This window comes from Aptenodytes patagonicus, chromosome Z (genome assembly GCF_965638725.1).
Source record: "Aptenodytes patagonicus chromosome Z, bAptPat1.pri.cur, whole genome shotgun sequence".
Taxonomy (NCBI): Eukaryota; Metazoa; Chordata; class Aves; order Sphenisciformes; family Spheniscidae; genus Aptenodytes; species Aptenodytes patagonicus.
In genome coordinates this window covers 77,704,636-77,731,378 of record NC_134982.1, presented here as the reverse complement: position 1 = coordinate 77,731,378, position 26,743 = coordinate 77,704,636, and the positions used below count along the sequence as shown (strand labels likewise).

Here is a 26,743-nt window from a genome sequence, read left to right as displayed (position 1 = left end):
ACCGCCCGCAACGATTGAATTTTGGCGCCGAGAGTCAGCGGCCGTTAGAGGGAGGTGCCTGCTCGCGGCTGCCCCGCGCTGCCTGCCTCAGGCGGCCCAGCTCCTCTCTTCCTGGAGAGAGAAGGGAGGGACTAGGTCCGCTTCTCATTCCTTTTCAGAGGAGGAGTGAGCACGTCCATAACGCAGGCTCTCGGCCCGAGGGGACGGCGGGCACCCTCAGGTCAGGCGAGCGCGGCTGGCGGGCGCTGGCGAGAAAGGCCCCCTCCAGCCCTGACAGGCGGACGGGGACGGTGGCCGGGGCGGGAACGGGTGGAAAATGGCGGTTGTTGGTGCTGTGAGGGAAGGGAGCTGCAGCTGTGCGACCGCGGTCCCTGAGAGAGGGGGGATCGGGGTGGGTGAGAAGGCACTTGGGCGTTAGTGTGGGGTTACGTGGTGGGGCTGAGAAGCTTGAGTGTTAACTCCAGGCTACGGCGGGAGGTGTCTCTGTACCGCCCTTAAATTACATTAAAATTAAGAAAGTGCAGTTCTGTACTTTCAACTTTCACCACCCCTACGCCCCAAAAAAACCCTAAACTATCTGTGCCTGTTCAGCTATCTTGCTGTGGTTTATAGAAGTGTTTCCATTCAAGCAGAATAAAGAGAGCCTATTCAAATTTTTCGAGCGCGTGTCATTGGAAAAACAGTAGTTGTCCTGTGCTGCATTGGTCAAAGTGGAAAAGCAAAGTCAGCTGAATGAGTGTACTCCTTCCAGAAACTGCTGCAGTTATGCTATAAAAATAGACAAGTATTTTGCAAGAGGACTTCTGTGTGGTACTGTCAGCTGGACGTTAGTGTTACCACTGAGCTCTGGGGAGTTGCTGTAAAACTAAACTACCTAATTTATAGTCTGAAGTTATTTTAATAATTTGAAATAATTCAGACTGCAAGTCTACATTATAGGGAAAAATTTGCTCACTTCAGGAATTACATTGGATGCACCTTGATCTGTTTAAGGCATTACTGTGACAGCACTGCTGCTGGAGGTACTGTAGCCGGGAAGCACTTCATGATATCCTATCAGCTGTTCATTTGCTAACATCTGGATGCCATACTGAGAAAAATTATTTTGAAGCATGGGGAAGAATCAGAGTGGCACTATGTGACTATACAGCCATCATTAAATGCCACTTTTTATTTGGCGAATTGAAAGTCTTACAAAATTATTTTTGAATCATTTTTGATTGGCAAAAAATCTGCGATCTGTGGCAAATGTGCTTGCATGTTTCTTGCCTGAAGGCGAGTTCCTGATTAGTTTCTGTGAGAGGTGGCTGCTTGGACCATGCTGCAGGTGGCACCTGGTTGCTCTTCAAAGGGCCGAAATGATTGTCCATGTGTGGCTGATGGAGCTGGCAGCTGAGTAGCCAGTGCTGTAGCTGCTCCAACTACTCCTTTTCCATACAGGCTAACTACAGACTGAAATAAGAAAATGGAAATGAAGAAGAACCACTTCTGATGTGAGAGGCTTTCCACTATAAAGATAACCATGTATGTTCTCTATTTGCATATGACATGAGGGAGAGGGATAATTTCACCTTTTCTTAAGTGGTTATGTAATAGCTTTGACCTTATAGGCCCTAAAAGTTGGGTGCTTCATTTGGTGTAATGGTAAAATGTGCTATTTTAATGATAGTGTTCAATTTTAAGGAATTAAAAAAAATGTTGCTGCTACTTAACATGCAGTTAGCATGTTGGAATGAATATAGCATGTGGTTTGAGGAAGGAAAAGATTTTTAGCAGCTGCTTATCTAGGAGAATTTTTAGTAGTATTATACCATAATGTGCATTATAACAAATGTATAGCAGATACCTTTCCTAGCTCTGAAGTCACAAGTAGATATTCTACAAAGGTAAACATATAGCTTCACTGGTTTGTGAAATGAGTATTTTAAGAATTGGGAAAGGGTTTGATTTTAGTAACTATATGATAATGCAGCACAAAATTAATGATATAATCAGTTCAGAAAGAGGTGGATTTTTTGAAACTCACTAGTGTGCTCACTAGAATTTCTAAGGACTGAAAGCATGGTCACAGCAGATACATAAAAGAATGTTTTATTCTGGTATAGCGACACCTGTTTCTTTTTATTTCATGGGATGAGTTTAACACTAAGCCTTTTGGGTAGACAAATATTGTAAGGGGTTTTTGGATTTTGGTGGGTTTTTTGCAAATCATGCTATACTGCTGTTGATTCTTGGCTCAGAGGAGATAATTGTTGGTTTTTTTCTTCTCAGGACTCAGTTCTGATGAAAGAAATTAGGGTGTATACATCCTGAGTAAATCTCCTATGAGAGTTTTCTGGTTCTTCAGGTATTTTGAAGAGTATCCTGTAGAAACCTGCACTGAATAATAAGTAAAACCAACAATAATAAGTATGAAATTATAACTTTGCTCCTGGTACTGATTTAATTCTTAAGGTGTTCATGCTTATAGTTGTTCATATGAAATAAGCACTAGTTGTTGTATCAAGAGCTAATTACAAATTGAGTGCTAGTTGCCATTATGTAGTCAAAGAATAATTTGGGTTGGTAGGAATTTTGGGGGGCTGCTCGTTCCCCCCTGTAGTCTGTACACATGGGCAAAGTCAGACCAGACTGATCAGATTGCTCACAGGCATGTGAAGTTTTACAAATTCTGAAAGATGGAGATTCCACAATCTCTTCAGGCAATCTGTTCCAATATCTGACCTGGTCATGGTTTGGCGGGGAAAAATCCCGCAACTTTCCATGTATCATTGGAAAATACTGTTTTGCAAACTACATTCATCATCTCTTACGCTGTCGCTGTGCATTCCCCTCAGATGAGCCGGTTTCCATTTTCTCGATACTGTCTTACTAAGCAGCTGTAGAAAGCAGTAAATCTCCTCGTAGCTTTTGTTTCTGGAGACTGAACAAAGCCATTTCTCTCACGTCTTTCCTTGTCTGTTACATTTTCCAGTTCCTTCATCATCTTGGTGACCCTACACTGGACTCGCTGAAGTATGTCAGTGACTTTCTGTCCTGGTTTCAGCTGGGATAGAGTTATTTTTTTTCGCAGTAGCTGGTACAGTGCTGTGTTTTGGATTTAGTATGAGAATAATGTTGATAACACAGGGATGTTTTAGTTACTGCTGAGCAGTGCTTACACAGCGTCAAGGCCTTTTCTGCTTCTCACCCCACCCCACCAGCAAGTCAACTGGGGGTGCACAAGAAGCTGGGAGGGGACACAGCCGGGACAGCTGACCCCAACTGACCAAAGGGATATTCCACACCATACGAGGTCATGCTCAGCATATAAAGCTGGGGGAAGAAGAAGGAAGGGGGGGACATTCGGAGTGATGGCGTTTGTCTTTCCAAGTCACCGTTACGCTTGATGGAGCCCTGCTTTCCTGGAGATGGCTGAACACCTGCCTGCCGATGGGAAGGAGTGAATGAATTCCTTGTTTTGCTCTGCTTATGTGCACGGCTTTTGCTTTCCCTATTAAACTGTCTTTATCTCAACCCAGGAGTTTTCTCACTTTTACTCTTCTGATTCTCTCCCCCGTCTCACCAGGGGGGAACGAGCGAGCAGCTGTGTGGTGCTTAACTGCCGTCTGGGTTAATCCACAACACTTTCTTGTACCGGGGAGCTGAGAACTCAACATGGCGCTCCAGATGCAGCTGGGTCCCAGTTCAGGGTGTGGGGAAGGACTCTGTCCTTCCAGGTCATGACTGTCCAGGTCTTTTATAAGGACATCAAACATTATGGCTCCCAATGTGATCCCCGAGGGATGCCACTAGTAATGGCCTGCCAACTGGACTTTGTCCCACTGAGGACAATCCTGCAGTCCTCTACCTTCTTATCCATTTATGCACCAATTTATCTCACCAGATTGGCTGTAAGGATAGTACAGGAGATTGCATCAGTGACCTGTTTATATCTGATTATTTGCTTTGTTTATGCAGCTTTATTTGCTTAAATGTTCTTCATATGAAAAACCATGCTTCTCTCAGTCTAAAGCAGGTACAGATTTCCTTGCACCAATCAATAGCATCTGAGATCCACTAATGTAGGTTATGGCTCAGTTTCCTGGGGAATTTGGGACCACAGGTGAACTGGCAAATCCAGTCAGTTATTCAAAGTTTGATTAGCACATTGAAATTCACTAATCTTACAATTTGGGAAGGGAAGCAAGAACAAAGGTTAAACACCAGACCAAATATTAAGCAGGCCATTTAGAAATTCTGACCTTCCTTCTGTCAGATAACTGAGACTAAAGTACATTTCTAATCTAGACCAGTTGAATATTCACTAGATATTGTTTCTTCTGTGGTGATACTGCAGTCTCCTTGTGGGGTAGAAGGTTTCTATCTGCCCAAGCCTATAGGTCTCATGAGATGATATTCCTGTTAAGGTTTACAACCCTTGAAAAGAAGGGTCCTGGAGGAGAGAGCGAGACCCTAAAAGGCCAGCAATCCCCCTAAGCACACAAGGGCGACAGATCAGTGCATGCTCAGGGTTCTCAGATGGGAAAATCTTTAGCCAGAGAAACTGGAAGTCTGGAGAAGGACTGTCTTCTGAATCTCCGCTTGTGTAAAAAACGTGTGAAGCTTCCCTCAGGGTTTCACCATGACAACTGTCAGTCTTGCACGTTTGGAGAGGTGCTGATCTTCACAAAGCACCAGAAGAAAGGCAGGCAGGCTAAGAACAGGGGGGGTGAGGGGGAGTTCACAGATTTTTCTTTCAAACCTGCAGATTTAGTGTTTTAAACTCCAGTGGTGGATGTAATCCTTGCTCTAACTCTCTCAAGTTTTCTTGTGCTGGGCTGGATATAAATTTGAGAAAGGCACCATCCTTTAGTCTGCTTTTATAGGGGAGGAAGGTCTGTGCTGTGCAAGCTGTATGTGTATGCATTTCATTTGAAGTGAATATTGTCTGTGGCGGTGTAACTCTCAAACCATGTTTGGCACACAGGAAAAGGAAACCCTGCAGGTGCCTTGATGGTGGAAGATACATGCTTCATTAGACACAGGAGAATGCTTTCCGAGGGAGCAAGCAAGCATATAGAGGGAGGAAAGGAGGAAAGCAGGAAGGAAAGAAGGAATGATCATAGAATCACAGAATAGTTAGGGTTGGAAGGGACCTTTAAAGGTCATCTAGTCCAACCCCCCTGCCATGGGCAGGGACATCTTCAACTAGATCAGGTTGCTCAGAGCCCCGTCCAACCTGACCTGGAATGTTTCCAGGGATGGGGCATCCACCACCTCTCTGGGCAACCTGGGCCAGTGTTTCACCACCCTCATTGTAAAAAGTTTCTTCCTTCTAGCTAGTCTGAATCTACCCTCTTTTAGTTTAAAACCATTCCCCCTTGCCCTGTCGCAACAGGCCCTGCTAAAAAGTTTGTCCCCATCTGTCCTGGTTTCAGCTGGGATAGAGTTAATTTTCTTCCTAGTAGCTGGTACAGTGCTGTGTTTTGGATTCAGTATGAGAATAATGCTGATAACACACCGACGTTTTAGTTGTTGCTTAGTGCTTACACTAGTGAAGGACTTTTCAGCCTCTTATGCCCTGCCAGCAAGAAGCTGGGAGGGGGCACAGCCAGGACAGCTGACCCAAACTGGCCAAAAGGACATTCCATACCATGTGATGCCATGCTCAGTATATAAACTGCGGGGAGTTGGCTGGGGGAGGGGTGACCGCTGCTTGGGAACTGGCTGGGCATCGGTCAGCGGGTGGTGAGCAATTGCATTGTGCATCACTTATTTTGTATGTTCTTGTATCATTATTATTATTTTCCCTTCCTTTTCTGTCCTATTAAACTGTCTTTATCTCAACCCATGAATTTTATTTTTTTTTTTTTTCCGATTCTCTCCCCCATCCCACTGCGGGGGGATGAGTGAGCAAACGGCTGTGTGGTGTTCAGCTGCCTGCCAGGTTAAACTACATCTTTCGTATAAGACCCCTTTAAGTATTGAAGGCCGCAATAACGTTTCCCTGGAGCCTTCTCTTCTCCAGGCTGAACAACCCCAACTCTCTTAGCCTGTCCTCATAGGAAAGGTGCTCCATCCCAGTGACCATTTTTGTGGCCTTCTTCTGGACCTGCTCCAACAGGTCCGTGTCTTTCTTATGCTGAGGTCTCCAGAGCTGGACGCAGTACTCCAGGTGAGGTGTCACCAGAGCAGAGTAGAGGGGCAGAATCACCTCCCTCGACCTGCTGGCCACGCTGCTTTGGATGCAGCCCACGATATGGTTGGCCTTCTGGGCTGCGAGCGCACATTGCTGGCTCATGTCCAGCTTTTCATCCACCAGTACCCCCAAGTCCTTCTCGGCAGGGCTGCTCTCAATCCCTTCATCCTGCAGTCTGTAGTGAAACCGGGGGTTGCCCCGACCCAGGTGCAGGACCTTGCACTTGGCCTTGTTGAACGTCATGAGTTTCACACAGGCCCACTTCCTGAGCTTGTCCAGGTCCCTCTGGATGGTATCTGTCCCTCTGGCGTGTCGACCGCACCCCTCAGCTTGGTGTCATCTGCAAACTTGCTGAGGGTGCACTCGATCCCACTGTCTATGTCATTGATGAAGACATTAAACAGTACCGGTCCCAATACGGACCCCTGCGGGACACCACTTGTCACTGATCTCCATCTGGACATTGAGCCGTTGATCACTACTCTCTGGATGCGACCATACCCTCATCCACTGGAGAGTCGACTCATCAAATCCATATCTCTCCAATTTGTGCCTTCTAGCATAGAAGTGCATAGCTTCTAGGAGGATCTGTTCCATGATCTTCCCAGGCACAGAGGTGAGGCTGACGGGTCAGTAGTTCCCAGGGCCCTCCTTTCTACCCTTTTTAAAAATGGGTGCAATGTTTCCCTTTTTCCAGTCACCGGAGACTTCACCTGACTGCCATGACTTCTCAAATGTCACGGAAAGTGGCTTGACAACTACATCAGCCAATTCCCTCAGGACTCTGGGATGCATCTCATCAGGTCCCATAGACTTATGTATGTTCAGGTTCCTCAGGTGATCATACACCTGATCTTCTTTTACAGTGGGAGGGACTTGCTCCTTCAGTCCCCGTCTTGTGGTCCATCCACTCAAGAGGTGTGGGAAGAGAGATTGCCAGTGGAGACTGAGGCAAAAAAGTTGTTGAGTACCTCAGCCTTCTCCTTGTCCGTTGTTACCAGTTTGCCAGTCATGTTCATCAGATACCAGCATGAGATTTCTTACCTTTTTCCCCTAAAACAAAATTGCTTGCTTGGTGTAGTCAAAAGTTTAGGGTTTTATTTAAATGGAGTTTTCTAGAAATTTAAGCTTAATGGAGCTTTTAAAAAAAAAGAGTTTTCTTTGGCTGCTGTAAAATCAAGCAAATGAAACATTTCTCTCTGTGGTGCTGTTAACAGGCATGTCCCTGCAAATGTAAGAAGTGAAACTGTGCTGCAGTATATCTCAACAGCTTTGATGAAATTTTGCATTTAGTGATGTTGCAGCATGTGCTTGGACTGTATCAACATTTAAGCAAGGGGGAAGTAGAAAGGGTGCTTGAAAGAAGCTTAAGATAACGCCCCGCAGTAATCAAGGAATCACAGCTGACCCTTCAAGAAGCTTTGGCTTGGTTTGTCAGCCCACGTCACCTGCAGCATCCTGTCTTCCTTCCAATCTGTGGGCTTCTTGCTTATTCTTTCTTCTCAGATGTAGTTCTTAAGATTCTCATTTTATGTGCAATTTCTGAGAGCTGAAGGGCAGCTGACCTGTTTCAATACAGATCTTGGCTTCCCTTTTCCCCTCCCCATGTGAGCTTGCTCTGCAGGACTGTTGAACCTCTGTTGGAATTACAGCCTTATAACAAAGTGCAGGACGGCACAGTCTTTTTACTGAGCAATGACTACTCACCTCCAATTTTTGACCTCCTTCCAGGGCTTGATAGCATTGCATAAAGAAGTGAAGTTGCAGATGTATTGTTTCACAATGCAGCGTCATGCTTGCTCAGATATTTGCAGTATGGTGTCTGCCAAAAGTAGCGTGGGAGTGGTTTGCCTTTACCTTGTTTTTCACCACAGGAAAAAAATAATTTCTGAGAAAGCATTGTAATAGCTAAGCCAGAGGGGAGGAACAGGTAATTTTTGCTAAGACGTGCAGGGACTTATGATTTGAGGCCATATTCACTCCCAGGTAATTGGTAATGCTGTAATGGATGGGTAATCCCAAAGTAGCCTCTGGATTATGACTCCCTTGGCAGTCTCTACTGCCAAGAAGTCCTTTCAAGTTTTTCTTGTTTGTTTGTTTGTTTTTTAAAGTATGGTCCTGGTTTTGGCTGGGATAGAGTTAATTTTCCTCCTAGTAGCTGGTACAGTGCTGTGTTTTGGATTTAGTGCAAGACTAATGTTGATAACACACCGATGTTTTAGTTGTTGCTGAGCAGTGCTTACACTAGTCAAGGACTTTTCAGCTTCCCACACTCTACCGACTGAGAAGGCTGGAGGTGCACAAGAAGCTGGGAGGGGGCACAGCCAGGACAGCTGACCCAAACTGGCCAAAGGGCTATTCCACACCATGTGATGTCATGCTCAGTACATAAACTGGGGAAAGCTGGCCCGGGGGGGCGCTGCTCGGGGACTGGCTGGGCATCGGTCAGCGGTTGGTGAGAAATTGCATCGTGCATCACTTGCTTTGTATATTCTTTTATTATTGTTGTTGTTGTTTTTTATTTCAATTATTAAACTGTTCTTATCTCAACCTACGAGTTTTCTCACTTTTATGCTTCTGATTCCCTCCCCCATCCCACTGGGGGGGGGGGGAAGAGTGAGTGAGTGGCTGTGTGATGCTCAGTTGCCGGCTGAGGTTAAACCATAACAGTCCTTTTTGGTGCCCAATGTGGGGCTCAAAAGGTTTGAGATAATAACAGATTAACCAGGACAGTATCCACCCCTTACTCTGTATCATCTACATCATGCCCAGGTCCCCCATTTCCAATACATTCCCATTAATCACCACCCCTTTTCCTGTCTTTTGATATGTATACACACAGATATCATTCCCTTAGTCTATGGGCCATCCCTATAAAACGTTTGTTGGGTTCATGTAGTCCATGACTTTGGGCTCCATCTGTCATAACAGTCCTTCAGGGCAGGAAAGATGGTATGCGGGGTTGGATTGTTTCATGTTGAAGTCAGTTCTGGTTCCATCATCACTGGAACATTGCTCAGTTTCATCAAGGTTCATTCTTCATTAATCTGGGTGATTCTTATTGTAATACTATTGATACGATGTATAATATTACGTAGCGATTAACATCATATAGTTCAAATCATTGGCTATTCTCACCCAAAATCAAATCCCCTTGAGGTACACATCGGACTTCCCCATCCTTCCTCATTATCCACCAAGTGCATCCAGGTCCTTGAGCAAAAGCAATCCCATGGAAGGCAGGAATAACCAAGACTGTCTTCCCCAGCATATTTTTTACGTGCACTACAGGCCTTTATTGATCTGGAGGAAGGGACTAGATGAGATGATGGTTTCCTGAACAACTTTGCTGTTGTGGTGATCGGTGTTTTTTTCCTTAGCCCCGATCTACAAATTAATTATGTCTGAGAGATACACTACGTTACTTAGCTTTTAATCATACCCTTTTCTTCCAGTGTAGCTGGGAGCATAGCTGTTCCTGCTTCAGAATGGAGATAAAAGGAAACAAGTACCACAGGCATATCTGCAAATTAATTGTGACTGGCAGCAAGATGAACTGTTAAGCTAACCCCAAATTTGAATTGAACTTACTTGTAACTGGCAGGCTTCTAAGATGATTTTGTCCTCAAGGTTAGATTTGGGCAAGCCCAGGCTAGGAAACCATACCACACAAGATATGAATGTTAGTTGGGGTTACTTAAGGAAAGTAAACTTTGCTGGTTTGACTCATGCTCCCTGGAGAGCTTTACTACTCTTTTACTTTAACATCAAGATTCCCAGATTTCAGGTATCGCCACCAGCTCCTCAGCCTGCAGTCAAACTCTTTCAATTTTCTCGGACTTGTCTGTCCTCTCTTTTATTCCTGACCTTCTTTTCCAGTTCCTAGTATCTACTACGGGATCCTAGTTTTCACCTCTTCCTCCTTCTCTCCCATTTTCCTCTGAATTGAGAACCTTCTTTCCTGCGCTGATTTTGGGGATTGAGCTGTGATAACCTGTGTGAAGGTGCTTTGCTTGCAGCTCTGCTACAGTTTGCACCAACTGCAGTGTCTGAACACAGATTGGATCTTTGCTTTCTTACGTATATTGTTAGTGCACAAAGCTGAGATTCCCCAATCCATTACTTCTTTCCTAGGTGTCTGATTTTATGGAAAAAGTTGATAGAGATCAATGTAAAACTTTATTCTTTGCTAGCTTGATGGGCTAGACCAGAGGACAAGGAGGGTTTGAAGGACATCAGAATAAATGCTGTCTTGGACTTCAATTTCAGTAAAAGCTTTAATGGTTCTTTTGTAAGAATATCAGGTAGAAATGCATCACCTTAATTTTTTCCTGGGATTTGCTATAAGTGAATTATTTTTCAAAGAGTTTTTATTACCTTCATGGACTGTCTTTTCTCAAGTTTTTATCATAGCTGCCTGTAATGATTGTAAGGGTCTATGAAACACTTTATACAGAAAACACATAAAAGAAATGTATTATTCAAACCCACTGACACTGACAACAAAGTAGTTTTACACCACGATGGTTACTGCTCTTGGAGCTGCGATGGCAGCTATCACATGCTTAGTCCAGTAATGCTTTTACTGGACCCCAGCAATGTTGCATCACTGCTGTTTACGCTTTAGAGTTCTTTAATACGCTTAAGCAATGTAGTGCCTACCAGTTCTTATGATTTTATATCTAAACATACAAAATAATCTTGGTTTGTTAACCTGGAAATTGGTTTGTGAATCCATTCATCAAGTGTGTGTTTGTGTTCTGTTTTCTGTTTGGTTTGGGGCTTTTTGTTTTGCAGCCCACAGAAAGCACCCCTGGCCTTGAAGTGGCTATAATAATGTTGTCACTGAAAATCGGGAATGAAACTCCTTAACACTGGGTGTATTAAAGAGCAGGCATTGTTTATTTAGCACTGGGTGCATGGGGGATCTCTCCACCTAGCATGCACACCATATGTTGCATCAACCATCCCTTATATGGTTCTGCGATATATGTATGCATCACATTTCTTGGAATAATCATACATATTCATTCCATTTCTCAGAACTAATTATAATATCTGCATAGTCTTTCACGCATGCGTTTTGAGTCCTTTAGGAGATTCTACAGGGGTCTCGGATGGTTTCTAGTGGTCTCTGGTGGTCTCTGCAGGAGGTGAACTTTTCCTTACATGGTCACAAATTGGCTCATCCCTGCCCTTTGTTACAGTTCTGGTTGTCCTTGTCTGGTTTCTGCTATTTCTTATCTATCTCACGATGTGATTGTTAGCTTAGGGCTTGTATGCTTGACCTATGCTTGATTAATCCAGCCGTTTATCTCGCAACTATTTACAACAATGTGATTTCAATAGAAGGTGAGAAGTGGTCAGCAGAAAATTTGTCCTGTTCCCAAAGTTAGGCCTAAATGTAATAAAAATGGTGCAGTGAAATTAACCTTTCAGTATTGTTTGTAGGAGGGATCATTGCTCTGCTGAAAAATCTGTGTATCACAAAAAGTAGAAATTTTTGATAGGAATATGAATATTGGTGTGAATGGGAGGTCTGAGTGTGGAAGCACCAGAAGGAACAGCAGAAGAGAGGGAGAAATGGCCAATACTGATGGCACCTAGATTTGCAGATCGTCAGGATTACAGCACATCTTTGTGCAGCTTCTTAGAGGACCAGGTAGGGAAAACAAAGGACAGCCTAAACCAAGGGGCAGCGTGTTCCTGTACTCAGACTAAAGTGAAGAACGAAGCTATTAAGAGATGATGGTGAGAATGTAAAGAACAGGGCTGGAGCCTTGAGGCATGCAGACAAAAGAGACAAAAAGCAGGGAGTCAATACTGATGACTCACGGAGGTGGGACAGGGTGGGAGGCAAAGCATTTCTGAACCACTGTTGGCTCCCTGGGGTAGAAACGGCACATCAGCGCGTGGCTGCCAACCTAGCCAGCATCCCTCGTCCCCAGTCATTCCTGGCTGGAGCACTTGAGTACCTGTGCCTGTGCGGCCATATGTTTGGGTTAATACCTAGACTGTAGTCTTCATTGCACTGGCCTGATTACCTTGTATAAACAATGCACGCCTTACGACGACTGCGCCCTTGAAGAAGACGACTGATAAAAGGGGAACATCCTGCCCTAGAAGGCGTCAGAGGCTAGATGATTGCCAAAGAAACAAGAAGTCAGCAAAAAACTGCGGTAACTAGGGGAAAGGTAAAGGCGGCAGGGGGAGATCGCGACCACCGACTCAATGCAAGACTGGAGAGACTTGTCCCCCCACGCCCGCAAGGAGCATGAGTGCTAATTTACGTGGCAAGCGAGGCTAATTTGAACATAACTAACCAGCGAGCACGAACTTAGGCGGGTTTTTTCCTAATCATGTAACAATATAAATACGCTGTAGTTCTTTTGTGTGGTGTGCTACCTTTGTGGAATTACCACCTGGCACCCAGCTTTGTGCAAACTTCAGATAAATAAATATCTCGGCTCTGTGTGTAAGATTGGCTTTTTGTACCCCGGGTACCGGACCCCGCTTGTGGGACAACACCTGAACGTAGGACACGCTGCTGTGACAAAAGCACCCTTTGTGGGTGTAAGCGAGTGAGCGGGATCAGTTTTGTGTTACTCTGAACTCACCTTTTGCTCTTGTAAGACCCTTTGCTGAGTTTGCTTTGTTGTTGCTGCAGTGTCGCAATATCTTTTGTTACTGAAAAGTACAGATAAGCACGGTTAATACCAAAGCAAATGCAGCAGCGGATAGAAATGCCAGGGGAGTGCTTTTTTTTTTTTTTAAGAAAAAACATTTGTAAGTCAGATGGCAATCGCTGCACATAACTTTTCTGTGACGTTGGTTCTTGTGATTGTATGTGGGATGTGAGGAATGCTGGTTTTGGCTGCTCACTTAAGGAATGCGGGATGCTTTGACTGTGAGCTTGATGATACGTGTCCCGATATAGGTGATTTCCCCAGCACACGCTCCTAATGTGAGGAACTAGGAATATCCCTGGTTCATCACAGAAAGTTGCTGCGTGCTGATGAGTTTATGGGGTCTGGTGGCTTTTGCTTTTATCTAAATAAAGGAGAGCTTGCCCTGTTCTCCCTGGTCCTTGCTTGTGTGTCTTTAAAAAGTTTTGTTTATTTTCTCAGGTCTCTGTTCCTAATTAGTACTTTTGCCTTCAGGTGTTTTGTAGTTAAACATGCCACTACATATTGGTCTCTTTACACTTTCCACCCTCATATTCTACTTGAATATTTTCACAAGAAAAATAAAAGCTGAAGACAGATAGTCCCTGGACAAAGTTTTCTCCCATGCCACATGCCTCATTGCAACACAGTCGAGGCAAAATGCCAAAGCTTGCTACTGTTTCTTAAGGTGGCTCTGCAATGAACAGAGATCTCAGCATGCAGACGCGTAGCCACACAAGCTCTGATCCTTTGGTGCGTGCACTGGAAACACTGAAGATGTCAGAGCACACACATGGGTACGGATGTCCTTTGAGATCCTGCAGGCATCTCACTATGTAAATGTCATGATAGTGTTCCCTTGTGGTAGTGGCGTACGTATGGATCATTCGCTATGTTAACCGATGGATTGAATGATGGATTTTATATTCATTTTTAATTAGATATTTTTTCCTCAGTGGCAGAACTCTTAAGAGTTTTAGGGCTGGACTGGTAAAATGTGGTTTGAAGAAACTCCTGCTCTGGGGGATAGTCTCAGTCTCCAGACTGCAGTATTTTGTGGTTTCTAGGACCGTGGGTTTTGTGTGTTTAGCTTGGCATATTGCAGAACATTCCTGTGCAACTGGCTGGGCACTGAATTGGAGCAGTCTGTAAGGATGATGTCAAATCTTAATAGGAGAAAGGTGAATCACGGTGAGTGTGCCCTGCGCCAGGTTTTCTGAGGATTTGCACTTGCTCCTGGGGAAGTGGGCTGCAGGCGGTACCTGCTCAGTTGATAAAAGCAGATGTCTTCACCTATTAGGAGGTGTGTGTGACTGAAGGAGTCCAGCCACCGAGTCAGGTGCAGAAGGTTATTGACTGGCCTTGTCAGTAGAAGACAGTTTTCTACCTACCTGCTCTAAGTATAAACTTCTCTTTCTTTGCCCTTGTTGATACGCTTGCTTATAGGAAGGAAAAAGGGGCTGTGAGGGTAAAACAAATGCAAGTCATTTGTTGGTTTCCATCTTGTATGGAAAATACTGGTGACAACGTGCTCCCAGTTCCAAGTCCTGAGCCTGGCAACTGGAGAAGTGTTTTCTTTCAACATACAGGGTGTCACAGAAAGAGGTCTTTCTTACCTTTGTATTTCTCACTTGCACTTTTGTTCAAGCTTGTAAAAGTTTAGGTTCAGTACTCACCCCATGTAATCAGGGCAAAAGAGTGAGTTTAAGTGTTTTATTTTTCTTCCTTCCAGGATTTTTTCTCTCCTTAAACTAGTAGATTTTCCCTCTTCAATTTCATTAGAGTGGGAGCCGTACATCCTGCTGGGGCTGATTTCCCACACCAGGGCTTGCTGACAGCAGGCAGGGAGGTCCAGCAGGTCGCAGGAAGCTCTGGGTTGCTTAGGCAATGAGGGGGCTTTTCAAACATTTTCTTGATCTGGCAGTATTGCTAAAGGATGCAAGTAGAAGCTGTCTTGTGTAACAGCACGTTATCAGGATACTTTTCCGCTTCGTAAAGTCTAAAGCAGCCCCCATGAGCAAACCCAGCACCATTGGGCATCTCTTTGACAGGTGATCTTTGGCCGTGCTGTTTGTTGTGCAGGATGGTGACTGCCAAGGTGTGGGTTCTGAAGAAGCATTTTGAGGGTTTCCCCAAAACCAGCGACTTTGACCTGAAAAAGATAGAGCTGCCAAACCTAAAGGATGGAGGTAAGTGCAGTGCCACCTGTTCTTATTTTTTCCGGAGGTTGTCTGGTTGCTGACGAATGGCTGTGTATCTGTAGAACTGCTTGTATGTTTCTCTGGCTTGGATTTTCAAAAATGGGTTGGCACGGCTTGTGGCAAGCCATGCACCTTAGCAGAGAAGGGTGATTGCTCAAGAACATGTATGCTGATGGGTTTGGTGGGGTTTAAGTCATGCTGCCTTCTGATAATACCCTTAGAAACAGTAACTGAGCTTTTCTAACTCTAGCATACAGCGGCTGCAACATGCCTCTCAGTCTCACACTGCCTAATTACACACGGTGCCTGATGGCAAAGGCATTTGAATGTGTTTGCAAATTAAGCTTACTGGAGAAAATTGCTGAAGTGATATGCCCTCAAAACCCACAGCCGCAAGGAAACAGAATTTGTTTAATTTAGAAAGAGAGAACTCAGCCATGACACAGAGCCAATGAGATAACTGTAGTAAAACCCAAACATGTTTTACTGGTGAAAGGTTTTAATCTACTTTATTTTGCAAAATCCTTTGGAGAAAGCTGGAGAAGATGGTAGCCTCTGGGAGTAGGTTTTCACTGGATTTTTTTCATGCTGATAGGGAAGGTATTGAGGATAGTGCTGGGGGAGAGCAGAGTGACTGGGTTGGGAGTGAGCCTGCAGCTGGGAGGCCTTGGGGCTGGAGTCAATGAGGGCCGGTCTTTCATTTTAAGAAGCAACGAGGCAAGACTTCTGTCTGCATTCAACATCTGGTTTTTTGCCAGAGCTAATCTGTTATATTTGACCTGTTGTGACAGCAAGAGAGTGAATAAAAAGAGAAAAAAATGCACAGGTTTTATTTCTGTGTTTCTCCATTTTAAAAAGGGTAGGGAATATGATAACTTACTCTGTGCAAGAGCTGTTGGTAAAAGAATTATAAAAGAAGCCATTTATGGCTACATGGCAACATGGTACATCCGTACCATGTTGTCTTGAACCTCACCCCGCCACTTGTCCTTTACAAAATTTACTCCAGTTTAGAAGGTGCCCCAAAGAAATTGCATTAAAGTACTAGTTATGTTTACAACTTAAAGGTTTTAAAGGTGATTTCTTCTTACATATACATTCAAGTGTTTTCATAGCACCTGTACTTCTATAGCATTCAGACACACTTAAAAATTTCATGCCTGTGGGTATTTAAGAACATGGAGTCATTTCTTCCTTCCCATTTTAATCCCTACAGCAAGAGGCATAACTTCATACTGGACTAACACTTTTAAAGGAGACAGCCTTTCTTGTGATGTTACATGGCCTTGACTATTCTTCCTGCTCACTCTGAGTAATGGGAAAATATTTGTATCTGAGTATATTTCTAGCTTGTACTAGCTAGACCATTGCAGCATAGGCAATGAAAAGTATTATTAGGTGGAGATGAACAGCTAAAACTGCTGTGTGAATGAGAACTTAAATTAAAATTTGTTTAACAGTATATTTCACAAGAACTAGTGGCCTTAGAGACAGCAAGGTGGATTAGGCTACCTAGAAAAGATAGCCTAATGCTTTCTGTTTAAGGCAGCAAAGCAGTGTTTATATTTGACCTGTGCCAAGGTTTCTTACTACCCTCTGCTGGTTGAATCATGGGAAGGCATTTTATATCTGGGTCGAAAGTAAGTTAGTGTTTTTCTTAGGGGGTCTGACCTCTTGAGCCTCCTATAGAGAGAGGAGGCAGGTAAAGGAAAACAGAATTGAAAAGAAGCTAGCCTGCTAAAGAGACACTACAGAAAGTGTCTTTTGCAACAGCACAGTGATAATCCAGAAAAAGCTAATAGATGTAGTCATTGTTTCTGGTAGTTTTTCCCTAAAGGATAATGGGATATGGGGGTTTTGAGCCGTCAGGAATTCCTATAGCTTTTGCTGAAAGACTTGACTTGTGGAAACTATGCTTTACTGCCTGCTAATGCCCGGGAATTTGCTTTGTCTTTTGTTGCAGAGTTGCTGCTTGAATCAGTGTTTCTCAGTGTTGATCCTTACATGAGGTATATCTTTTTCTTCTTTTTAAATTGCTGGCTAAGATACATCATTTGGTCTCCTACTTAAACCTCAAAGGAACATGTACTGGGAGCATCCCCTGTTGCCAGAGTTCCAGATGCCTTTGTCTGCTTTTTATAAAACATGTAAATTACAAGACTCCCAATATAGAGCTGTGCCAGATTTAGCCAGACATTAGGATAATGATGCTGCAGCCCTAGACTTTTCTTGGACTCTGCTGTTTTTCCTTGTCATGTCTCTTCCACTGGAATGCAATGGGCTCAAATAAGACTGGAGCCCTGTTGCAGTAGCTGCTTCACTTATCTTAGCAACCTTGTACTTAAGGACACATATTCTAAGTAGGAAATTGCTGATATGCCCATGTTAATAGGTGGTAGTCCAAGCACAGGGAGACTGGGTAGTTTGAAGAAGTCTGGTGGACTCTAGTGTCAGAGATAGTTCTTTGGAGTCTCAGCCTTCTTGTAGCGGTGGACCATGCTGGGAAGATTAATGCTGTTGTGTCCCCAACACTCTAGCCCAGTGTTCAGTCAAGATGGGATGCTCAAGTAGCTGGCTATGGAAAACATCCAGTTATGTCATTACAATGACAAGCTCTTTGTGATCTGTCAACGTCACTGCTTATGCTCTCTTTCTGGGTCACACAGTAGCTACTGCTTCATAGCATATCTGGAATATCATTAAAGTTGCTTACAGTAAGCCATCTCTCTGCCTGCGTTACAGACCTTACAGTCGAAGGGACATGAAGGAAGGGGACATAATGATAGGCACACAGGTTGCCAGGTAAGATCTTCAGTTCTTGTTATCCATACACATGGCAGATCTCGAAGGAATGTACTGATATTTGAGACATCTGCAGCCTGCATTACGTGTTCTGGACATGAGTCTACATACTTCTGCAACTGTATTCTTATCTGTAATTGGTTGGAATGTGTTTTTCCTCTAAGAACCTCTTTTGCCTTCTTGGAGAGCATTTAGGCCTCTGATACAATCTATATGTTATTTCTGGTGATAATGTTTTCAAAGGAAATTTTTACAAGCAGAGATATGAAGGACTGACCATTGTATTTGCTGTAAGTGTCAACTTCACATTTTAAAATCTGCTGTGCTAGTAATTGCATGCCTGAAACCATGCATGTTATGTACTCCAGCTGAAAATACCTCAGCATCACCTAAGATACAGCTCTAGACAGAGGATTATCTAACCTTAAATCCATCCTTTCCCAAGCTTGTGGTAATTTAGCTACACAGATGTTTCCCTTTGTCAGCTTGTTCCTGCTGTGCTGCCTCTAATTTACTGCCCAGGAACATCTGTGGCCTTTGACTCTTGTGTTTCTCTGCAGGAACACTGAGGGCTGGGATAAATTAACAACCAAGCCTGCTGAACAGAAGGCCAACTGTTTCCAATATTTCAAAGCTGCTTACCTACCCCTTCCCAACGTAGTTTTCCTATTGGACTAACAAAGTTGAATTTTCATTTGGCATAGAGACGCCGCAAGTATGAACTTCTCCCTGTTGCTAGATACTGCTTTCTATCTGGTTTTGTTACCCCAAGAGGCTCCATCTTCAGGATCTTCAGCCTTTAAATGAGGTGCAGGTTGTCTGAGAATGGAACTGCTTGTTACAGCCTATCTGAGACTTCTTGCTTTTCCACCCTTTCATCCCGGCATCCTCTTTCCTGCCTTCTAACTCACATTAGCCTAGTCTGAATTCATACCAGACTGGTGCTACTCAAAAAAAAAGTTGGCATCTATGTGGGAACATTGGATTTGTTGTGGGCAGGGCTGAGTCTAGAATCATGTTGCCCAGTATCCCCCTGGTGATGAGAGGTTGTAGACATTTCAGGAAAGACATCAGAAGCCTACAGCATCAGCAGGCATGGGCTAAATGTCCTGATGTGAAATATTTTTCTCCTGCATCACAGGGCAACAGGAATAAAGGAGGGAAGAACCAGTAATGATTTGTCTCTGACAGGGTATTTTTTTTTTTTTCCCTTCTTTTAAACAGGATTGTAGAAAGCAAGAATCCTGCTTTCACAGTGGGGGCCTTTGTCGTGGCTAGAAGTGGCTGGAGAACTCATTTCATCTCTGATGGGAAAGACCTACAACTCCTTCCTTCCAGTTGGCCAGAATCACTCCCCAAATCTCTGGCTCTTGGGACGGTTGGCATGCCAGGGTGAGTTTCGAGATCCAAAGGCAGCTATCCCCCGGATTTTGTTGTGCAGAATGTTTCTGCCTATCTGTATGACCTTTTTCCCTCATCTTGTTCTACCAGTATGTTGTCTGCTCACTCTGGTAAAAAACATGTGTGCTTCTGGATGCCCTTATCCTGTAGAGGGCCTGAAGTTTGGCCCATCCTCTAGATCAGAGGAGATTTGCCTTGGAGATTATGGTGCATCTCCTTGAGTTATCATGAAGTAGGAAGAGGATCCAGGAGGGACTGGAAAGAATCCAGTTCAATCTGAATTAACATCAGTGGAAAGATTCAAACTTCACTGGCACCTGGACTACTCTGCTTTTGCTGATTGGGCTCTTCTGCTATCACCATATTTCCAGAATTGCCCCCAAAATGGCAAAAGACAACTGTCATATCATGCGGCAAAATAGAGGTCCTTTAAATTGCACTGCAGCAGACAGAGCTGCTGTGTGTCGGAATCTGTATTCACTACTGCAGTCTGTCAGTCATCTTCCACATTTCTTCTCTCTTTCTCTGTAGTTTGTATGGGAAATCAGGACTTGGTCAGTCCTGTTGACATGGAGGGCTTTCAAAATGATTGTAACATTGTGTGTGATGCAGAACTTCTCAGATTTCATTTTTACATCAGGCAAGATGAGTGTTTTTCCAGACAGCTGCTAGATGAATTGAGTTCACTGTCGTGGTTTAACCTCAGCTGGCAACTGAGCACCACACAGCCGCTCGCTCACTCCCCCCTGGTGGGATGGGGGAGAGAATCGGAAGAGTAAAAGTGAGAAAACTCTCACTTTTGAGGTTGAGATAAGAACAGTTTAATAATTGAAATAAAATAAAATAGTAATAATATTAACAATAATAATAAAAGAATATACAAAGCAAGTGATGCACAATGCAATTGCTCACCACCCACCGACCGATGCCCAGCCAGTCCCCGAGCAGCGGCCCCCCCGGCCAGCTTTCCCCAGTTTATGTGCTGAGCATGACGTCACATGGTATGGAATGTCCCTTTGGCCAGTTTGGGTCAGCTGTCCTGGCTGTGCCCCCTCCCAGCTTCTCACTGGCAGGGCATAAGAGGCTGAAAAGTCCTTGACTAGTGTAAGCACTACTTAGCAACAACTAGAACATCAGTCTGTTATCAACGTTGTTCTCATGCTAAATCCAAAACACAGCACTGTATCAGCTACTAGGAAGAAAATTAACTCTATCCCTGCCAAAACCAGGACATTCACCCTTTCAGTTCGGAGCCAGTGGGAAGCTCTAAGCTTGAATTTAGAAGTTAGAAGAAAAGTTTGTTGGGATTCTGGGCCAGTTGATCACATTGCTTCAGGAAACTTGCAGAGCCTGATGTCTTTCAGTATTTATATGATCAGTGGAACATGCTTGAGCTAAACTTTAGTGGTTCCTACCGATCACTATTCACCCAATAGCCGTAGCTCTGCACAGTAGTCCTCAGGAGCAGTGTGCCCATCAGTTCAGCAAGGTTTTGCCAACATTTTTTTCTTTTTCTGCCAGCTTTGATTTGTGATGAGTATCGTTTAATCTTTGGCTCAATCTGGTAGATACCAGCTGTCTCCTGACCTCTGTCTAGCTTGGATTTACTCTCTCATCCAGTGTGTAACTGAGTTGTCACCTTACAGAGTTACGTGTTTCTCCTTCCGGCTGGTGAGCACAAGGAAAGCTGTTCTCACCTAAGGTAGACTTATGCCACAGCATCCTGTTTCCCAGTAGTGTATCTGTTTTTTTTCTGGGATGGCTGTAAAAAAGCCAAATTAAGAAGTTTGGGTTAATTTTTATATTTCATAAAGAATGAGGAAAACTGAACCTTGTTCTGGTTGTGATGATATTTTGATATTGGTTCAATGTGGTCAAGTCACATCTCTGTGTCTGGCGTCTTTTATTCCTCACTGAGCATTCTTTCTTTTTCTTCACAGTCTCACTGCCTATTTTGGTCTGCTGGAGGTCTGCAGGATGAAGCCAGGAGAGACGGTGCTGGTTAATGCTGCAGCTGGAGCTGTGGGCTCTGTGGTGGGGCAGCTCGCTAAAATTGGGGTGAGTGGCTTGAACTGCTCATACTTGCTCCTCAGAAGGCTCACCTGGAGGCAGGGGAACAAGGCCATGAATGATCAGGAGGGCAAGCATCCCTGAAGGCATGCCTACAGTAAGGTCTTGAGATGGGATAAGCTCCTGAAGATGTAGCAAAGCTAGTTGAATGTTTCCTAGCGGTCAGGAACTCATGTGGTGACAACAGCCTGACTTTAAGGATGAGCTCTCCACTCAGCTGTGACTGTTAGCCTGTGTTGTGAGGGGATGTTTAAAAATGTTTTTCTCCTTTCCTTGCAGGGTTGCAAAGTGGTTGGCTGTGCTGGCTCAGATGAGAAGGTTGCCTATCTGAAAAAAATAGGCTTTGATGAAGCCTTTAATTACAAGACTGTTACATCTTTGGATGAAGCACTGCGTAAAGCCTCTCCTGATGGCTACGACTGTTTCTTTGACAATGTGAGTTCAGAGAGAGGGCCCTACCCTGAACAGACTGTCATTTTCCTTAAACTATAGCAGGAACCCAATATTGTATATATCTAATTGAAGACTACACCAGGAACTCGATATTTCGAGTTCCATCTAATTGAGAAATGGTCTCCATAAGAGCTTACTGCTTTCCTGTTCCCTTCCCACCCTTATTTCTGCGGCTGACTTGGGCAGTAACAGAAAGAACAAAGACTGAAAGGCAAAGCTGGATTGTTGGTGGTGTTTGTGAATGGAGAGAGAGAAGCTTTCAGTCTTTGGAAAGTCTGGCACATTTTGGGGATGTGAGGGTCACAGTGAACATTTAACTGATGCTGAACAGAGAGAGCTCCAGTCCGTTCCTGGCCCCACCTTGGACCACAGGCAGTCCTCTGCTGTTGCTGGAAGGGGGGCAAGCACGGATGGTCCCACATTACATGGTCCAGGTGGCTACACTGGTACCTGTAAACAAAACAGTTGAAAGGCCCACTTGTAAAATTGTTGGAGTGGCCCACAGAGGGTGTCTGACCTCTCCCAGGTACAGCTGGAGTTAATGGGGGCTGTGGACTGTTCTTGATAGGCTGTTTGAATATGACCATCTCGTTTTGGAGAGTTTAACAGTACAGATGCAGTCAAACCATGTCAGTTTGCCTTCAAGACAGAGAACAAGCCCTGGCTTTTTTAATTTCCTAGTATAGCTAATCTATGCATTATACCTGATAATATAATACCTGGCACAGGGGTATTAGCTGACATACTGGCCTAAAACTCCCTGGCTAGCCACCTGGTTTAAAGGGCAGCCATCATCACCCCTTTAGCATGTCTTTCCCTCAGCAGTCTGTCTACCAATCCAGGGATGACAGTGCTGTCGTTCTGTGTGGATTGCAACGCACCTGCCTTGCCCTGGCAATCGATGTGAATGCATGGTGCGAGGGCAAAGCACTTGCCCCTGTGGCAGGAGCTCCTGGTTGCCTTGCCTCACCCTTCCAGATTTCATGTCCTGTGCTGCTAAGGTCTTAAATGGGTTTTATGGTCATATCCATTCCCTTCCCTCTCGCTTCCAACTTTTGTGCAGAGCTCTCCCCAGCAGTAAATTTTCTCACAGCTTTTCTCTGTTAAAAGCTTCCGAGTATAGTATATCCCTATTTGGGAGAAGAGAATCACTGAGTAAAAACTTGTCATCAACATAATGTGAAAAGGTAAAAGTGCAGACTGGTGTGGGGGAAAAGCAGAGGTGGTGCTTCTTAGTGCCCCTGGACATGCCCCTTAGGAGGAGGGATCTAAGGGCAAGTCCTGCCCAGTGCTTCCAAACCAAGCTTTGTGAAGCAGATTTGGAATTAAAACTGATTCCTTGTATTCATAACTAATTTTTAGAAGAGTGACATCGAGTCTTCATAGGTGTTGACTAAGTGTAAGGGTTTCTGCAGCCACTGAGTCTTTGGAGTAGTGGAACTCACCTCTCCACCCCTTGATGGAACCTGTTGGTGCAACAGTGCAAGGTTGGCAGGTTTTGGCAGTCAATGCCAAACACTGGATGTCTCTAATGCTGCACATGCTCTGGTTCTTGTAGGTGGGCGGAGAATTTGCCAGTATTGCTATCAACCAGATGAAGAAATATGGAAGGATTGCAGTCTGTGGAGCCATCTCTCAGTACAATGACTCTGTGCCTCAGAAAGGTGTGGGCCTGCTTTCTTGTGTCTAAGTTTGTTTCCTGTTTGGTGATGGCAGAGATAAGGACATAATGGGAGTCCCTTGAGATTTTATTGGTTGTTTCCATATGCCATGTATGTGTGTACATTTGGGTAACTAACCGCTGCTCTGGGACAGCAGGAGTGTGACTGCACTCCTTGTGTGTACGTGCACCCATCCCCCTTTGTGCACACTGGTATCGGATGGAGAATATCAGCTGATTAAAAATGGAAGGAGAGACTAAACTACTTAAACCAGGATTCCCCGGGGCCCTAAGCAGATACAGATCAGTAGAAGGCAGGTGTGGTGGCATGATGCCACTTACACAGTATGTACTTTTAGATGAGAGAATGGATTTCCCTTGGGTTTTTAGATGAAGCAGCTTAGGGTTTGGTTTGTTTTTTTCCATAAGAGTTCAACTACTGGTGAAACTGCTGGGAAATGTGGCCGAGATGAATATTCACTTTCAAGAGCATTAAGTTTTCCAAATTTGCCTTCTAGAAGAAGCGGGAGGTCTGAATTATCTTTGACAACTGACTGGCTTTGGACTCCCAGATCACTTTAAAAATGGAACAGGCTTTTGAGAGTGGGGAGACTATTATATATTTTTATGATTGAGGGAACTTTTTTTTAATGTGCATAACTTTTTTGAGATTTAGGAAGAGCATGAGAGCTTGGCAGGCTACCAAACAAGCTGTCAAAACAGTATTTCTAGGATTCAGCTGAAACCCCTCAGCTGAAGCTGAGGCTGCTTTACTTCTGAATGAAACTGTTTTCAGGAGAGTTAGGTGTTCAGCCCCACAGCTTTATGGATCAGGCCTGTTTTCCTGGGTGGCTGTCTGTCCATGAATCCTTGGTCTTGTGTCCTGGAAATTCTGTTTGGAAAAAAAACCAGTTGCTTCTGGCTGGAACAAAGTGATTCAGTGGTCTTTACTGGCTAAAAGCTCTCTTTAGACATTGGGTCTTATTTTAAATGAAACTGATATTGCAGGTGGTTTGCTGGTTCCTTTCTCTTGCAGGACCTTATGTGCAGGTTCCAATGATCTTCAAAGAGCTTCGAATGGAAGGGTTTATTGTGACCCGCTGGAATAACCGCCGGGAGGAAGGTCTGAAGGCACTGCTAAAATGGGTCCTGGAGGTAAGGAAGGAAGGGGTAGTTTTCTGTAAGGTGTACTCACACCATAGCTTCCCTCTTTGCAAGGGGTCTCTTGTCATAGCTGTTGAGGTGAGGGCCCATTGTGATACTTTTCTTCCACCTGACTTGATCTTTGAGCGTTTTGGGGACACTCAAACCATAGTGAACATGCCTGATCCCTTCTGCTTTGTTGAGACCTGCGATATTAGCTTGTGGGCTTAGATATACTCCAGAATACATGTAGGCTTTGAAAAAGGATGCTTCCAGAGTAATTCAAAACACTTCTCTGGCAATGAAGAGTTTCATATTTAGAATGATTCTTCTATTTCTCATTCAGAAGTCTCATTTCATTTGTAGTATGAGCAAGGATTTCCACTGTAGTATTGTGCTGAAATTACTGGCAAGAATGGATGTTTTTATGGAATTGTGAGCTGGGCTTTAAAGGGACTTAATAGGGAATTTCTTAAATTTTATTTTTCTAAATGGAAGCTGAGTTTAACACTTGGTTCATGGCTGTGAAAAGCTTGTGAGTGTGAACACTAAAGGCTCTAGCTTTTACAAACAAGATTTGGGATGGCTCAGCTTTTGATCGCTTGGATTTGCAATTCTATACTTCCTTATGGGTAGAGACAGGCCTGGCTTTGGGGAAGTAATCCCCTACTTGTCCATTGTTTGGGGACCAAGTAGCACTAAATCTGTCCTGGTGTGTTTTTATAGCAGTGACTTTTGCTCCCAGTTATGACTCCAGGTAGAAGGTCTTGCAACAAAAGCAGGTCCTACCTGCCTAGTTTTGCAAAGTTACCCTGGTGCGTGACAGCTTGCATGTTTCAGATAAAACATACAAGCTGGAGAAAATTTGGATGTGATTTAGTCTTCCGAAGATCATAGAATCATAGAATCATTCAGGTTGGAAAAGACCTTTAAGATCATTGAGTCCAACCACAAACCTAGCACTGCCAAGTCCACCACTAAACCATGTCCCTAAGCACCACATCTACACCTCTTTTAACTACCTCAAGGGATGGTGACTCCATCATTTCAACTGGGCAGCCTGTTCCAATGCTTTACAACCCTTTCAGTGAAGAAATATTTCCTAATATCCAGTCATCTAAACCTCCCCTGGCACAACTTGAGGCCATTTCCTCTTGTCCTATCGCTTGTTACTTGGGAGAAGGGACCGACCCCCACCTCGCTACAACCTCCTTTCAGGGAGTTGTAGAGAGCGATGAGGTCTCCCTGAGCCTCCTTTTCTCCAGGCTAAACAACCCCAGTTCCCTCAGCTGCTCCTCATAAGACTTGTTCTCCAGACGCTTCACCAGCCTCATTGCCCTTCTCTGGACACGCTCCAGCACCTCAACGTCCTTCTTGTAGTGAGGGGCCCAAAACTGAACACAGTATTCAAGGTGCGGCCTCAGCAGTGCCGAGTGCAGGGGGACGATGCTAAAAACTAGGGAGCTGGTGAACGAAAACTCAGCAATTTCCTTTCTTCCTTTTGACAGGGAAAAGTGAAGTGCCATGAACAAGTGACTGAAGGATTTGAGAACATGCCAATAGCTTTCATTGGAATGTTAAAGGGAGAAAATCTTGGAAAAGCCATTGTAAAAATCTGAAGGTCACATATTCCTGGGAGACTGGCACAGGAGAATGTGATTCTGTTAAAGTGCATTTAACTCACTGATTGGAAGGCATGTTTCAGTCTTTTTGCTGGATGTTAGGTAATGATAACTTCTGTTAATAATTGGGGTAGTAAGTGTAAGTATATGCCAATGGCTTTGCTCTTGAAGAACTTGAGAGTTGCTTCCCAAACCTACATAAAAAATAAAAGCCTTAAAACTGCTACACCTCATCAGAACTGTAACAGATTTAATAGTAGCTTGAAGCTGTCTATGAATTGGCTTGTAGAAAGCAATAGCAATTCCAAAAGCTTTGCGATCTGATGGCATATCTGGTGACTGATGTTTACCTACTGATTTGGCCCAGAACTCAGCAAAAGGGTTTTTTTTAACCAGTATCAAGGAGCAAAGAACAGGCTAAAAACACCTGGGGGTTCCCAGCTTCCTCACATGGGTGGTTTTTTGTTTTTCACTTTCATCAGGAAATGTAGATATTTCAGTTATTCTGAGATTCTGGAAAGAAAAAATAAATCTGTTACTGGATA

The 26,743-nt window shown here is 44.1% G+C and overlaps 1 protein-coding gene across 7 annotated transcripts; it reads left to right on the top strand.

The window, feature by feature from the left end:
- The first annotated feature begins 72 nt into the window (after window positions 1–72).
- On the top strand, window positions 73–26,743 carry PTGR1 (prostaglandin reductase 1). 7 transcript variants are annotated; one of them, XM_076362932.1, is made up of 11 exons: window positions 73–220; window positions 1,441–1,524; window positions 14,929–15,035; window positions 17,011–17,056; window positions 17,790–17,849; window positions 19,074–19,241; window positions 21,191–21,308; window positions 21,600–21,755; window positions 23,332–23,437; window positions 24,470–24,588; window positions 26,085–26,743. In XM_076362932.1, coding segments are annotated over exons 2-11 (993 nt in total). In that variant the 5' UTR covers window positions 73–220; window positions 1,441–1,522; the 3' UTR covers window positions 26,196–26,743. The 7 variants fall into 7 exon arrangements, with proteins under 7 accessions (XP_076219047.1, XP_076219049.1, XP_076219052.1 ...); XM_076362934.1 differs by having other exon boundaries at window positions 14,898–15,035; XM_076362933.1 differs by lacking the exon at window positions 73–220 and adding an exon at window positions 804–1,022.